Source organism: Archocentrus centrarchus, chromosome 20 (assembly GCF_007364275.1).
Source record: "Archocentrus centrarchus isolate MPI-CPG fArcCen1 chromosome 20, fArcCen1, whole genome shotgun sequence".
Classification (NCBI taxonomy): domain Eukaryota; kingdom Metazoa; phylum Chordata; class Actinopteri; order Cichliformes; family Cichlidae; genus Archocentrus; species Archocentrus centrarchus.
The window spans coordinates 29,650,368-29,665,212 of NC_044365.1; the positions used below are offsets into that span (position 1 = coordinate 29,650,368).

The window sequence follows — 14,845 nt, forward strand, 5'->3', positions numbered from 1 at the left end:
GTTATACAACTATCTGCTTCTTCTACGCCCTCTTTCTTTTCTTTTCTGTGGCTCATACTGACCTCTGACCTCTTAAGGGTGTTTCGTTCAGGGCTCAATTACACTTGGGCGATCACTACAGGTCAGCAATAATATCACGCTACCAGCACCTGCTTTTAGCTTTCACTGAGTAGATAGTGTGATAATGCCTTGTCACAATTCTGTGATTCTTTCTTCAGTCTCTATTGTCTGCCAAGAAGATTGACCCACAAAAGCCCAGTGTCTGGCTGCGGCCCTGGAGCCGAAGGGCAGGTGCAGCAAGCAGATATCTCAGGCTATCATATCCAATGATTAAAGCTAACGTTAGCCAGCTAACGGGCTAACTTTGTTTGATACAACATCAAATACAGACCTAGTGGACAGCTACATAAGTAGCTCTAGCGGCAGCTAACGTTACTTACTCAGTGGCCCTCCAGGTCCGAGTACCTGGTCTTTGGCAGGTGGGGTGCCGCTCTGTCGCTCAAAGTTGCCAGGGTTGGAGAAATAATCCCTTAGTCGAGGGAGCTCTCTACCTGCTTCCAGCAGCTCGGTGTGAAACTCCAAGGCCGTCAGAATGTATTGGTCCCTCAATAACTGAGCAGCAATGACATCTACAGATACACGCGTCTCGGTGCTGCCTGCCATAGCGGAGGTGGCGGCGGCCGACGCCGAGATGCCCTCACCGCTAGGGCTCGTCCGGCTGCTAGACAACAGGAGCGACGGAGGCTCTGCGTCCGCAGGCGGAGAGAAAGGGTTGCCCGGCGGTGGCCCCGGTGCCCCGTCACTCGGGCTCCTCTCTGTGTCAACTGTTTCATTAGGGCGCCGTTCGGCCTCTTCCTCAGAATCACTGAGATTAAATGGGTTCACCGACGCCATTTTTGCACTATATAGGTTCTTTTTTTTTTTTAGCAAGCTAAGCTAGCCAAGCTAATCAGACCCGCTGCTTCCTGAATGGATATTAGGCTAGCTAAGGTTTGGTGGATGGAAAAGGAGGAAGAAGAAGAAAAGCGACGCTACGATTGGTTAAATTTAAGAAACTCTACTCCCAAAGCCCGCCCCTTTCATGGAGGTCTAGAAAAATATTGGGTACCCTGGATGTGGAAAGGAAAACTAGGCAGGGCAGTTTGACAGCTGGTATCCCTGCTGTGTTGTCCAAAAAAAAAAAAAAAAAAGCTGTGTCCAAACAATTTCCATAAAATTAAAATGCCATCTACTGCAAATAAATAAAAGAAAAGACACGCTCTTTCTTTTAATTACGTTTCAAAATATGTACATTTCAAGTATAATCTCGCCCAAAAAGCAAACTACATTACCCAAAATGCAGCTACAAACCACCACGTCAACGAACAACGTCAAAACCAAGTCACAACAAGGAAGTGAATGCTCATCCTACCTGAATTTCTTATAGTAATCTTCTTAAACAGAGGGACATTTGGTTTTAGGTTGATCTCGCTTCGCACAACAGAACGTTGATCTGTCTGCTTCTCTGTGCATGTAGTTTTTGATCTACGAAGAGTGGAAGCGAAAAGCAGTGTGTCTACCAAGTGAATGTATGAAATGGTGGTGGCGGTAGTAGTAGTTGTAGAAAACAGGTCTGCTCACTCATTCATTCTTTAACGGAACATTATCCCCCGTTTTTATGATCAGAATCAGCTGACTTTACATGCAGGTAAGACTTTTCTCATTGCCTGATTATCTAAGTTACTTTCTTGTTACTAGCTTTCACTATTTTCAGTTGGCTGGACCATTAAAATATACCGAAATGAACATTAAAGTAATTATTTCTGCACAGTGATTAATGGCAATATGGTGGACGAAGGATTAAGCAGCCCTTAAGGGCACGTACTGAACCAGCCTATATTATTCTGAAACCTTCTAATGCCCACTCTATTGGCTTTAACTTCTTAATCCTGAATGTAAAGACAGACTGTGATTTGTATTTAATGTCTTCAGTCATTCCCTGCCTCAGATTTTCCTTCTTCTTCTTATCACCTCTTTTCACCTCCAAGGGAATTAAATCTCCCCTGCTCGTCCTCAAGTAAACCCCTAGTTGTTCTTCAGAGCCAGTGTGGTGTTGACACTCAAAATGAGAATGATCACCTTCTTTCTGGTTGGGCTGACAGTCCACGTGGTCTTCTTCGTCTCTATCTTTGATATCTACTTCACCTCTCCTCTGGTCCACGGCATGACACCCCACTCCACACCCCTGGCACCCCCTGCTTCCAGACTGGTGTTAGTGGTGGCCGATGGTCTCAGAGCAGACAGTCTCTTCACACTGCTCCCCAATGGCTCATCCAGGACACCATACCTGAGGTCAGGAAACTGATATAAAGCAGTGAACTTTGATGTAGTCAGTAAAGCTAGCTCTTTACTGACCTAGTGTTTATATGGGCATATGTGCTTCTGCTTCCCAATTTCAGACATTTAATAGAGGACGAGGGTACCTGGGGTGTGTCACACACACGTGTGCCTACCGAGTCTCGGCCCGGTCATGTTGCTCTCATCGCTGGCTTCTATGAGGACGTTAGTGCAGTTGCTAAAGGTGGGTGTATGTTTTTGTTTTTTATATAGTAGGAGGAGAACTGATCAGAGATTTGGAGTGATTTTTCTCCCATATGCTTTTGTGTGTTTCTCTGTAGTATTCTACTGTTGCCTTGCATTTGCAGCCCTTTCTGTGCATGTTTTCAGGCTGGAAGGAAAATCCTGTAGAGTTTGACTCCGTGTTTAATGAGAGCAGACACACTTGGTGCTGGGGCAGCCCTGATATCCTGCCTATGTTTGCCAAAGGTACACAAGCATCACAAACCAAACTGCTAACCTACACAGAAGAAAAGGCAACAAAATCACAAAAAATCAAAAATAAATAAATAAAACTCATTAATTTAGTCTCAGAAATGTATTAAACAACCTGAATAAATGACACCTTTTTTTTAGTTTGTTTTTATTATATTTTTAAATCTCTTATTACTAGTTAAATTTATAGATTATATTAGAATAACATATCTGAACAAGTATGTTTCCTGCTGTGGTTCTTTCAGGCGCTACTGGAGACCATGTGTATACCCACACATACCCGGCAGCGGAAGAGGACTTTGCTTCCACAGATGCATCCAAGCTGGACACCTGGGTGTTCACTCAAGTCAAAGTATGTAGTGGAAGTACTAACGTTAAAGATCAATTTTATGATTAATTTATTGATACTATCTACAGGTTTACCCACAAAAACACATTTTGTAAATAATCTAGTAGGTTTTACTCTAAGACAATATTTCCTTGTTTTGAATCGATATTGTATATATGTCATGTTCATGTAATTTGTGGTCATGTAGTGAAATCTAAAGCAACTTGGAGCCATTCCCACTGGCTTTTTAGTAAACACACGGATAATGAATGTACCATAGCACAGAATCCATCAGTGCTGTTAGTGAGGATTTCCCCACATGGATCCCTTTAATAAGCCTAAAATTATTACATTTTTTTTAACAGTCCTTCTTTAAGTCAGCAAAGTCCAACTCCACTCTGAAGGCCAGCCTACTGGAGGATAAAAATGTCTTCTTCCTGCATCTGCTCGGAATTGACACTAATGGACACGCTCACAGACCAATGTCACAGTGAGTATAAATAGCTGCTAATTTTTTTTTTTTTGCCTTTGGAAATATTAATCATATCTGTACGTAATGTGCAGCAGTTCTTAATCATGTTAACAAATTCATCCAAATAAGCATTTTCTCACCTAGCTGTATTTTTGTCTTGGATTACGTCTTATTTTCCAGGGAATATCTCGACAATATTGGTCTAGTAGATGCAGGTTTAGCTGAGGTGGTGTCTATAATCGAGGACTTCTTTGGTAATGATGGCAGAACAGCTTATGTATTTACCTCTGATCATGGCATGACAAACTGGGGTAAGCTTCTTGCTGCCTGCTAGTGACCAAAAAATAAAAAAAAAATCAACATGTGATTTATGTTTTTCTGTCACGGTTTTGTATTTTAGCATGTTTTTGTCCATGTGCCTCCAGGTTCCCACGGTGCAGGCCATCCTTCTGAGACGCTAACCCCTTTAGTGGTGTGGGGAGCTGGGGTTCAAAAAGCCCAGAGAGTCTCAGAACCCCAGCCATACAATAATGGGTACCTACAAGGTACTCTCAAAAATGTTTTTAAGATTTAATTTTTGATTCTCCTCCAATTTGTCAGTTTTATTGAGTCTAAATGATTGTGCTGATTTGTCCTACTGTTTCTCAGACTGGAAACTGGAGCATCTTCGTAGAGTTGATGTCAGTCAGGTAAAGCTCATGGCAATGGCAGTTTTTAATGATTTCCTGTCATCAGTTAGATTAAAGTGTGATATTTGTATATCTCTATGGTTTTTTTTGGCAGGCTGACATTGCTCCGCTCATGGCTTCTCTCATTGGGGTGCCCATTCCTGTTAACTCTGTTGTAAGTCCAGAGATAAAATAAAGACAAAGCCAGTTATTTAATAGAAATTCTGTGCTTGGATTTGTTCATCATACAATACTTTGTAAAAATCACAAACCAATTTTCGAGCCTTTATTACATGTTTTGTGTGTATTTGTTTTTCAGGGTGTGTTACCCCTTCCTTACCTGAACAACAGCGACCAGTTCAAGGCTGAGAGCATGTACACTAATGCTATTCAAGTCCTGGAGCAGTTCAAGGTATAACAGCATCTGCTTTAGCTAATATGTGGATCATCAACTATCTGACGTCTCACTTATTATTCAATATGACGCCGTAATCTACACTGGTGACTGAGTTATATGTGTGTTTATTTGTAGGTGAAAATGACACAGAAAAAGGAGACAACCTTGTCTTTCCTCTTCACCTCCTACCAGTATGTACAATAAATTGAAGACTTTTTCTGTCAGAAAGTGAGTGAAGCACATACATTTGCATTTCATCATAGCTTGCTGTGTTTACTGTGAGCATGCAAAGCGTAAGGGGAGTGGATTAAAAGTGTTATTGAAGAAAAAAACTATAATACTGTGTTTTTATGCAAATCCCATTTCTAGTAAAGTTGGGATATTTGTGATATATTAATTCATGTGAATCTTTATTTAAATGACAAAAGTACAAAGATTCTCAAGGCTTTGCTGACCTACTTAATTTTTTTTTTTGTCAATATACACAAATTTTGAATTCAATGGCTGCAGCACGTGGAAGAAAAGTTGGGACAGGGGCACGTTTACCATTGTGCTCTCTCACCTTTCCTTTTAATAGCACTTTTTAATCACTTTTGGAACTGAGGTTACTAAGTGTTGTAGTTTTCCATCCATCCATCCATCCATTCGCTTCTGCACATCCTGTTAAGGGTCGCGGGGGGGCTGGAGCCTATCCCAGCTGTCATAGGGCGAGAGGCAGGGTACACCCTGAACAGGTCGCCAGCTGTCTGTCACTCCAACACGGAGTGACAGACAACCTTTCACACTCACATTCACGCACTCAGTCACACCTATGGGCAATTTAGATTAGCCAATTAACCTAACCCCAGTAAGTGCATGTCTTTGGAATGTGGGAGGAAACCGGAGTACCCGGAGGAAACCCACGCAAGCACGGGGAGAACATGCAAACTCCACACAGAGAGAGGGAGAGGCCTGGGCCAAGGTGGAATCGAACCCAGGCCTTCCAGATGGTATTCTAACTGTGAGGCAGCAGTGCTAACCACTGCGCCACCGTGCTGCCCTGTTGTAGTTTTTTAATTGGAAATTCTCTTAATTCTTGCTTGATTTAACTCTACAGCCCGTGGTCACCTTTGCCTGATTCAGTAATAAGTAGATCTGTCCTGGCAGCATGCACTCTGTGCCTCAGTCATTAGTACCTACACATGCAGCTCACCCATGCTGTGGGGCACTGATTGCACCCCCTTACCATCACAGATGCTTTTGCACTTTTTGCTGACAGTAACCCAGATGGTTGTTTTTCGAAAACAAGTGGAAGTGTGAATTAATATGCGGGGCTGTGTTCAGTGACAGTAGTGTGACGGTTTCTAAGGCAGAGGGCTCCAAGCTCACATGCATTCAACAGTGGTTTCAACCTTGACCTTTATCTACTGAGATATCTGAATTCTCTGAATCTTTTCACAATATTATGTACTATAGATGTTGAAAGACCAAAATTCTCTGCAATCTTGAGTTGAGAAATGTTTCTTTTGAAATTACTCACAAATTAAGGCACAAAGGGATGAGCCAACACTCACCTTTCCTGCAAAGGCCAAGCCCGGGATGAACGCTGCTTTTGTACCCAGCCAGTTAGCCTTCTTAATGTGGTTCTTCCAAACCAGCATTACTTGAATATTCTGTGAACTTTTTGAATTTATTTGAACTCTGTCCCATCTTTTGTTGAGTGTGTTGCAGCCATTACATATTAAATTTGTTTATATTTACAAAATACACTTAAGTTGGTCATCAAAACTGTTGAAAATCTATTTTTTTGTCAGTTATATCATAGTTAACAGGAATTAATATATCACAGATTTTTATTTTCATTGCATTCTGTAAAATATCCCAAGTCTTCTGAAGATGCGGTTTGCATGATCTCAATAAATTCTTTTGTAGACCCATAAAAAAATGAAGCAACGTGACATTTGGATTAACTTTTGAGGTTACGTAAGCATGAAAGCAAAGAATGTGCCCAATATCAAAACATATTCAAGGCCATATTTAAATTGCATTCCACATACTCCATCTTTTTTCCACTGTTTTTTTCCCCCTCTCTTCCCAGACTCTTGACTGAGTCAAAACAAGCAGAACTCACCCACAAGGCCCGAATAATGATTCAACTGGAGAAGTATGAGGATGCTGTGAGTATGAAGGGGAAAATTGGTCCGTGACTTATAGATATATTGATACTATTACAATGCATGTAAAGCCAATTTCAAGAAATTCATTTTTTTTTAATCTGTGAAAACATTTACTAAAGCTGTGTTCAGAAGCTAACCGCTAACTTGAATGCAGCGTTTCATCAAAACTGAAATTATTGTTATACCTTAAGATCTGGGAGCCAGATGAGCTATATACATTATTTCTATTTTTTCCATCTTATGTTGATTTTTATTTCTCCTCTTCTCTCTCTCTTGTCAGATCTCATTGTGCCAGTCTCTGATATCTCACTCTCTGGAAGGCTTGGTTTACTACCACACCTATGACAGATTCTTCCTTGGTTGCAGTGTGGTGCTGGGATTTGTAGGCTGGACTTCATACGTTGTCTTAGTCATACTGAAGACTCACGCGAGCCTCAACAGACATCCTAATCTCAGTAAACAGGTTAGGACAGAGAGGAGAGCGCAATCCCTCAGGACTCCTTCCAAGCAAACAAGTTTGGAAAACTCGGATGTCTTGTTAAGTTGCTGTTTCTCCTCTGTGTGCAGATTCCCAGCCGGAATTTGGCGAGGCTGTGCACGTGCATTGCCGTGGTGATCATTTTGTTCCTGCTTATTCAAAGAAGCCCCATTACCTACTATATTTACTGCCTGCTGCCTGTCCCTGTATGGTACTCTGTTCTTAAAGAGTGAGTAACAGTCACATTAAAAATAGTGCAAACTAAATCAAAAAAAATATTAGACAGATTTGCTCAAATGCATTCAGCCTATTTAAACTGCTGCCACAGAACCAGGATATTAAAACACATCCAGAAGGATCACATCAGTCGGTGAATACAGCAGCATCTCATTGGACCGTATTAGCCTCACACAGACATGCACGCACATCTGGCACAGGTGTAGTGAAGTGCTAATTAGATCCTTTGAAGTGACGTTGCATCCATTCATGTTAGGGATGAAGGTTTTTTTTTTTTCTTCTGATTCTTTTATCACAGGAAAAATGATCTCATTTGTGATCTATTTTTAGGTCTGGAACGCTCACAGATTTGATTCGGACGGCTCCTTCTCTACCACTGTGGAAATGTTTCGGCTATTTTTTGCTGGTGGCATTTGGGATCGAGCTGCTCGTAGGTGTCTTTAGATTTGTTACGTTAAAGCCATCCTCCTGCATTAGTGCACAGAATTACTCATTAGTATTTATCTGACCTCCACATGCATGCTCCAGTTTGTTCACTTGTGGATCATTAACTGTAAGAAAGAATGCTGGCTCTTCCACGGCTGTTTTTCTTTGCTGCCCCCAGGTGGTAAGCTTCTTCCATCGCGCCATGCTGACTGTAGGCCTGACCGCTCTCTCTCTCTGGCCCCTCCTGTCAGGGCTTTTCTGCAAGGCTAAGGTAATTTGCTATCACAGTTCCTGGAAAACCAGGAAAAGTTGCTACTTTTCATATGCACTACTGTTTAGTCATGGAAAACAGTATCTCCAGGAAGTTCTCCAATATGAATTCATATAAAAGTAAACATAGTTAAAAGAAGAAAAAAAAAAACATCCCCGACCGTGAGTAAGAAAGCCTTCCATTCATTTTCTTCCACTTACAGCTTCCCTGAGGCAGTAGATTATTACAAAGATAATTTTTAAATGTGCTCACACAGTAGTGAATATCACAAAGTTGTCAATAAGCTGTCTGTCTCTGTTCCTCTGCAGTCACGCTCACTGAGCTGGTTTGTGGGCTGTCTGTGTTTAGCTCTTTTTCCCCTCATGCCTGTTGTGGGTAGAGAGCCTAACATACATCTGGTGTGAGTATTTCCTTCATTTGTATGTATTTATCAGAATATTTACCACAGCGTCCTATTGTGGGAAGAGACAAACTGAAGCCAGATCAGGCTTGATTAGTTTACAATAAAGCAGAACAGCTGCAGAAGAGATCAGGATGACTAATGTGACTCAACATCATAGTGATGCAAATAGTCATCCATATATAAAACTGTGGTGCCATAAGCACCCACTCCAGTCAAAGGAAAATGAATACACTAACTTGTTAAAAGTTGTCAAAAAGCCCCAGGTTGTTATTTTTTTCAAATAAGAAGTGAAAACAAGGAACTTTGTTCAAATAAACTGATTTGTAGGATTATCTTTCCTCAACATGCTGTGCATACAAACTTCACAGTGTCTTTGAAAATGTAGTAACAAATCATGTTTGTCAACTCAGTACCTGTGCAGGTACGCTTGCTCTCGTCACTTCAGCCTCGTACCTCTGGTCGTCGCGTCAGAGGACACCGCTGCACCTTGGTGACAGACAGCAGTTTGTCGTACAGGTAACTACAGCACGTGTCACTGTGGGTAAGCACATGAGTGTGTGTTTGGGTTTGTGCATCACTGTATTTGCTAAAAAAAAAAAAAAATTGATTACCTGTCAAACTCAACAGATGCTTCATGTTGCCGTGTGCGCGTACATGCCATCCCTCACACACTCCAGCCTACAGCAGAAACAGGGCCTACCTCTCCTTAATCAGATCATCAGCTGGAGCACATTAGGTGGGTTGATTGCAAGTGGGCACAAGGTAGGGAGGGTACGCTTGTATTCAGCATCTTAAGAATTCTAGGGTGGGCTGTAGTTGCTTTGATCTATCATTTATGTATAATTTTTAAATATTGATCGCATATGTAAGATACACCTCAGATGACATTAAAATATCACACCTCTGAGCCCCGAAACACCTCTGCCAACTCTTCTCTTTTCAGCATCTTCTACATTCGTTCCTTTGCTAAGCTCGACGCGACTTTTTCATCGCCTCCTCAGCATATTCTTGTCTCTCACCTCCACCTACCTATTGCTCAGCACCGGGTAAGACAACCCACCAGCAGTTCAATCGTGTCTGGTGCAGAGTTGCACTGCCACACCAAAGCTACAAAATGATATCGTTTCTATTTTTTTTTTTTTTTTTGTCTCCTTCACAGATCAGAGGCTTTGTTCCCCACTGTGTTATCCTGGTTAATGTTTGCGTGGATTAACATTGAACAGGAAGCTTTGATCGCTCAGGGGATCTCTGGCAGGCAAGAGGTAGATCCATTGTTTGCTTCCAAGCTTGTATTGGTTGAGTAGTGTAGACTGCATCAGTTTTGAGATGCATTTTTTTCCCTTGGTAATGGAAAATAACTACAAACCATGTATTCAGTCAGTCAGTCTGCCTTTTCAGCTGGATTTGTGAAAATTTTATGTATTTAATTGTGAAGGTCATATCTAATTCACTTTTACTGATATACAGTAGTTCCAATTCAAAACAACAGTCACCTCATGAAAACCCTATAATATTAGGGAGTAAAACCCCAACAATCAGATGATGTGAGCAAGCACTTGGCAGCGGTGGGAAGGACGAACTCCCCTTTTAATAGGAAGAGATATCCAGCAGAACCAGGCTCAGGAAGGGGCAGCCATCTGCCCTGAGCAGTTGGAGGGTAAGGGGAAAGAGATGAGTAGGAGTAGTGTAGCAAGAGAACACAGAAAATGCAAATTATGAGGGACAAAAGACATAATTTAATGACATGCAGAAGTAACCGCATGGGGAATAAAAAGAGACGAGAGGGGAAGAAATGCTCACTGCGTCACAGGAAATCCCCAAACAGCCTGAGCCTAAATTTTCTTAAGAAAATTTCTGTAACATCTATGTATGTTCAATCTTAAGTGTTCCTCCTATCCACTCATTGAGATGTCAGATGTTTTGTTCCTATTAAATCATAATAACATACTGTTTTCTTGCACAAAAGCCCAACATATCTATGTAGGGTCTCTGAGTCTGTGTGTCTTTGTGACTGGGTTTACAGACATGCTTTTGTTTTATGTTTTTTTTTGTTTGTTTGTTTCTTCCAGTTGTCCACCATCGATTTCTCTGCAAACATCGACATCGCCAAGATTCGACAGCTGAAGCTGGATGATATCCGAAGGTCATATTTTTTTGTATCCTCGTTAAGAGCATTCACAACAACGGTGGTTGCTTAAAACTAGGGATGGCACGATACCAATTTTTAATGTCCGATACGATACCGATATTTTACATTTGGATATCTGCCGATACCGATTTAAAAAAATTTTCTATTGTTTTTAAATGCCTGGCTCAATTTTACATAAGTCAATAATCTCTCACACATACAAAAAAAAAAATCAAACACAATATCAAAATTTGATATTGTGTTTTAATTATTGTACAACGCCCTTCTGTCTGTGAAAAGCATTATATAAATAAACTTTACTTACTTACAACAATCGCTCGATCACCTGAATCCTGTTGCTCTATGTGAGACGGGGATGCACTGGCTTATGTCATGTTGCAAATTTCATTAGGGCTGCAACTATTGATTATTTTAGCAGCTGAGTATTTTATTTATTATTACATTGATTACCCAAGTAACTGGATAAGAAATATTTTTTTCGTATTAACAGTTCATCTGCATATTTTAACTTCCGTACTGCAGTTTTTCCCTGTGTGAAACAAACAGGGTGGATGGAGCAACTACAAAGTTCACTTTTCTTCACTTACTGATCAGGTGGTGGATGAAGGACCTCCACTTTTTCCCCAGTAAAGGTTTAATGGTGCTTACAGGGGTGACCTAGAAAAACATTTCCTTCCGCTCCATCTGAGCTCACCGGCTCCGCCTCTTTGCGCTTGTGCAGACAGGCTGCGGGTAAATCAGCTGACTGCTGTTATTGTGTTATCAGCGTTTATGTTGAAAAACTGGGGGCTGCGTGAGGATAATCTTGTAATGCTTTATATTCACAAGCATTCTCCTAAATAGGTTTCTACTGCAGGTCTATATTTAGTCACAGCTAGGGATTAAAGTATAAAAAATATTTTGACAGGGAAGGCTGCGCTCGCTGGCAGTATGTCCGGGAGCTGAAGCAGAGAAAAAATAACAGCTGAAATTCTCAGCACAGCGAGCACAACACACAAACACGCAGAGAGCGGTGGAGGCGGAAAAACATGTCAGCGATGATCGCTCAGTGTCAAAAGAGAACTTAATAGAATCTGAGGAGGGTTTTTTTCTAACTCCTGATCCCCACTCCATTCCAGTAGGTGGCGGTAATGCAGGTCTAAGCTGGTTTGTTCAACCGCAAACCCACAAGAAGAAGACGACGACAGAACACTGTAGTGCAGCAAATGTGAGCGAAACGCTATTTAATGTATCGGATTGCATTTTTTTATTTCTTTCCGATATCCGATCCAGTAATTTAGGCCAGGATCGGGCCGATACCGATACACAAAAACCCTCATCAGAGGCGATTTGGCCACATTAGAGTCTGAGCGTGATGTTCAGGGCAGATTTGATCAAATAAGATTTACTATAAAAAAATTTAACATAAAAGTTTTTGATGTTTGAAGTGTATAATGGTGTGTGTGTGTAGGTTGTCACTTTTACCTCGGGCGGTACCTTGACTTAATTTTCTTCAGGTATTTTTTATAATAACAGCTTTTTTTGGCACAGGAAACATCGCGTCCATAAACAGGTATATTCATCTTTGTGTGTGTGTGTGTGTGTGTGTGTGTGTGTGTTTGCGGTGAATGGCAGGAAGTTTTATTCTGGGAAGGGGGTTGGTTGCAGTATCATGTGTATTTGTGTGAATTTCTGTCTGTGTCATTGATGGTGTGTGTCTGTCTGTCTGTGTGTGTGCGTGTGCGTGTGTGTGTGTGTGTGTGTGTGTGTGTGTGTGTGTGTGTGTGTGTGTGTGTGTGTGTGTGTGTGTATAATTGTAATTACTAGCTGTCTGTCATACAGGAAGGAAATAAGAGGAAATAGTTCTGATAAACTACTTGTATATGCAGTGTGTCTCATTGTGTGTTACTGATTGTTTTACATTAAATAGAGTATGTTTAGTGTGTATTCTACAGCAAGAGATCCGTCCTCCTCTTCTGTGAAGTGTAAAAAAAATCTAGACTTGTGTCACTTTCTGTGCTTCTGTTTCTCTTTGCTAGCTTTGACCCAGCTTCTGTTTATTGTTTCCTCACTGTTTTCAACCCCTTCATAATGGGAGGGTTAATGATGTGGAAGGTACTGTGTTTTACACATTTACTTTATGATATATGCTGTGTTGCACCAAAAGGGGAAGTAGTCTCTCACATTATGACTAGTCATAATCTATTCATATTCTGCCTAAGAAATACGCTAAAATATGCTTTAAAAAGTCTTTTTTTTTTCACTCATGTTAATTTTTTTCAGCCATGACCCCCACCCCACCCCCTCCCAAAGTCCCAACATTTCTCTTATATTTCATTTATTTCTGTATATTTGGTATTTATTATAATAGAACTGTTTGCATTATTATTCATAATGAGCTGTGTTTATTTAGAGGGATTCATAGAAGCCTGTATTTCCTTATATTGTCATCTCTTCTTCCAGGTTATCATTCCATTCATCATAGTCATGTGTACATTTGAGACCATCCAAGTTACAACTCAGCTATCATCAAGGAGGTAACTTTTCACTTCCTCATTTAAAATGTCATACTAGTGCAAATTTAGTAAACTCTTTGGATTTGTTGGATACCCCGGATCGCTGATCTGATTCTTTCTGTGCACATCTTAAACCATGAGCCAGCTAAAATAACTATAGTAAATGACCCACTATCTTCTAGTTTCTCCTTCATTGTGATTGAAAATGGTTTGAACGTACTGTCCAGTGTGTGTGCCCGAATTTTTAAAGTCCTTTGTTCTCTTTATCTTTTATTTTTCATCTAGTTTGTTCCTTATCGTCCTGGTTATCTCTGACTTAATGGCTCTGGTAAGGCATTTCTTGGCCTTTAATGTCAGTTTAATGTTGATTCACACTGTTACGGTCTTTAAAAAGATAAAATATTTTATCTCCTTTACTGTTAAGTAAACTGCATCTGAGACTCATGCATATATTTTAACTCACTCTTGCTCCCCTCAGCATTTTTTCTTCATGGTGCAGGACTATGGCAGCTGGTTGGACATTGGTACAAGGTAATTAAACCGGGATATAGTTTGCAAGTCTCTTGGCTCATTTCTTAGTACATCTGTTGCTTCTTTTATCTGCATATGGTTGCATCTACAATGTTTTAAACTTCCTTTATCTTTTGCAGCATTAGTCACTATGTGATAGTGATGTCAATGACAATCTTCCTTATGTTGCTGAGTGTGGTCACACATGTTATCACTTCGCGAAGACTCATTCTGTGGAGGCGACACAAGATGCATTTCCCCTAGTAAACTTATGATGACGTGTGCACACATAGGTTCCTTAAACAAGGTTTTTAACAATGCACTTATTTAACTGGACTTAACTTAACATGGAAAAGGATCTCAGGACACTGTATACCATACAGTACTGTGTAATACCTTTAACAGTACATCTTTACAGAGTGCCCTGACTTTTGATTAGTGCTGCACTGTCTTCTTTTGTACAAATGCACTCAGTCTTTATTTCATTTGTGAACTTTTATAGGGCTGCTGAACATTTGACTGAGAATTGAGTCTTTGCCAGGGGTGCTGATTTCCAACATAATATTATGGGATTGTATCTAAGTAACACAACACTTTGGACATATTTTGCTAGTCAAATTTATATATTTAACTTTTTATATGGGAGCATTGTCCAGGATGTACTCTGCCTCTTGGCCTATGACAGCTTGGATAGGCTCCAGCTAACCCTTGAAGTCTGTAACACAATACTCTGCAAAGCTGCCTAAAATACACGTCTTTAGTATGAAAAGGGATATTTTAACTTATTTTGACTAGTCTTTGGCTATCTCTCTCTCTCTCTCTCTACATATATATATATATATATATATATATATATATATATATATATATATATATATATATATATATATTAAATTAAGTGCCAGTAAATGGTCATGTGAGAACTTGTAAATTGTAAATTTTTCATCATGTTTTAACAAGACAGCATTTGATTGTTTGAAACAGTGCTCATTAATAAAGATGAATAATCAAAAATAAAAGTGATAAAGAATAATTTTTTGTGTG

At 40.3% G+C, this 14,845-nt stretch overlaps 2 protein-coding genes across 5 annotated transcripts in view; one reads left to right on the top strand and one right to left on the bottom strand.

Annotated features, from left to right (window-relative positions):
- The window catches only part of relch (RAB11 binding and LisH domain, coiled-coil and HEAT repeat containing), a 38,736-nt gene extending 37,626 nt beyond the window's left edge, over nt 1-1,110 (bottom strand). For 2 of the 3 annotated variants that reach the window (XM_030756516.1, XM_030756515.1), the window contains exon 1: nt 441-1,110. In XM_030756516.1, the coding sequence (XP_030612376.1) occupies nt 441-894 (454 nt within the window). In that variant the 5' untranslated portion in view covers nt 895-1,110. The remainder of the gene's footprint in view (nt 1-440) is intronic. The other variant, XM_030756517.1, reaches the window with a different exon arrangement.
- Nucleotides 1,111-1,395: 285 nt separating this feature from the next.
- Nucleotides 1,396-14,614, top strand: pign (phosphatidylinositol glycan anchor biosynthesis, class N). Of its 2 annotated transcripts, XM_030756861.1 has the most exons (29): nt 1,396-1,687; nt 2,028-2,331; nt 2,439-2,560; nt 2,707-2,805; nt 3,057-3,163; nt 3,505-3,629; nt 3,792-3,922; nt 4,037-4,156; nt 4,260-4,300; nt 4,395-4,454; nt 4,599-4,691; nt 4,812-4,867; nt 6,754-6,832; nt 7,113-7,295; nt 7,400-7,539; nt 7,878-7,977; nt 8,152-8,244; nt 8,553-8,644; nt 9,058-9,163; nt 9,275-9,383; nt 9,591-9,693; nt 9,807-9,909; nt 10,717-10,803; nt 12,293-12,348; nt 12,815-12,890; nt 13,239-13,312; nt 13,577-13,619; nt 13,770-13,822; nt 13,942-14,614. In XM_030756861.1, the coding sequence occupies exons 2-29, from the start codon at nt 2,105-2,107 to the stop codon at nt 14,063-14,065; spliced, it is 2,802 nt and encodes a 933-aa protein (XP_030612721.1). In that variant the 5' UTR covers nt 1,396-1,687; nt 2,028-2,104; the 3' UTR covers nt 14,066-14,614. The 2 variants fall into 2 exon arrangements, 1 of the variants encoding a protein (XP_030612721.1); XR_004021613.1 differs by lacking the exon at nt 13,942-14,614 and having other exon boundaries at nt 12,874-12,890.
- The last annotated feature ends 231 nt before the right edge of the window (nt 14,615-14,845 follow it).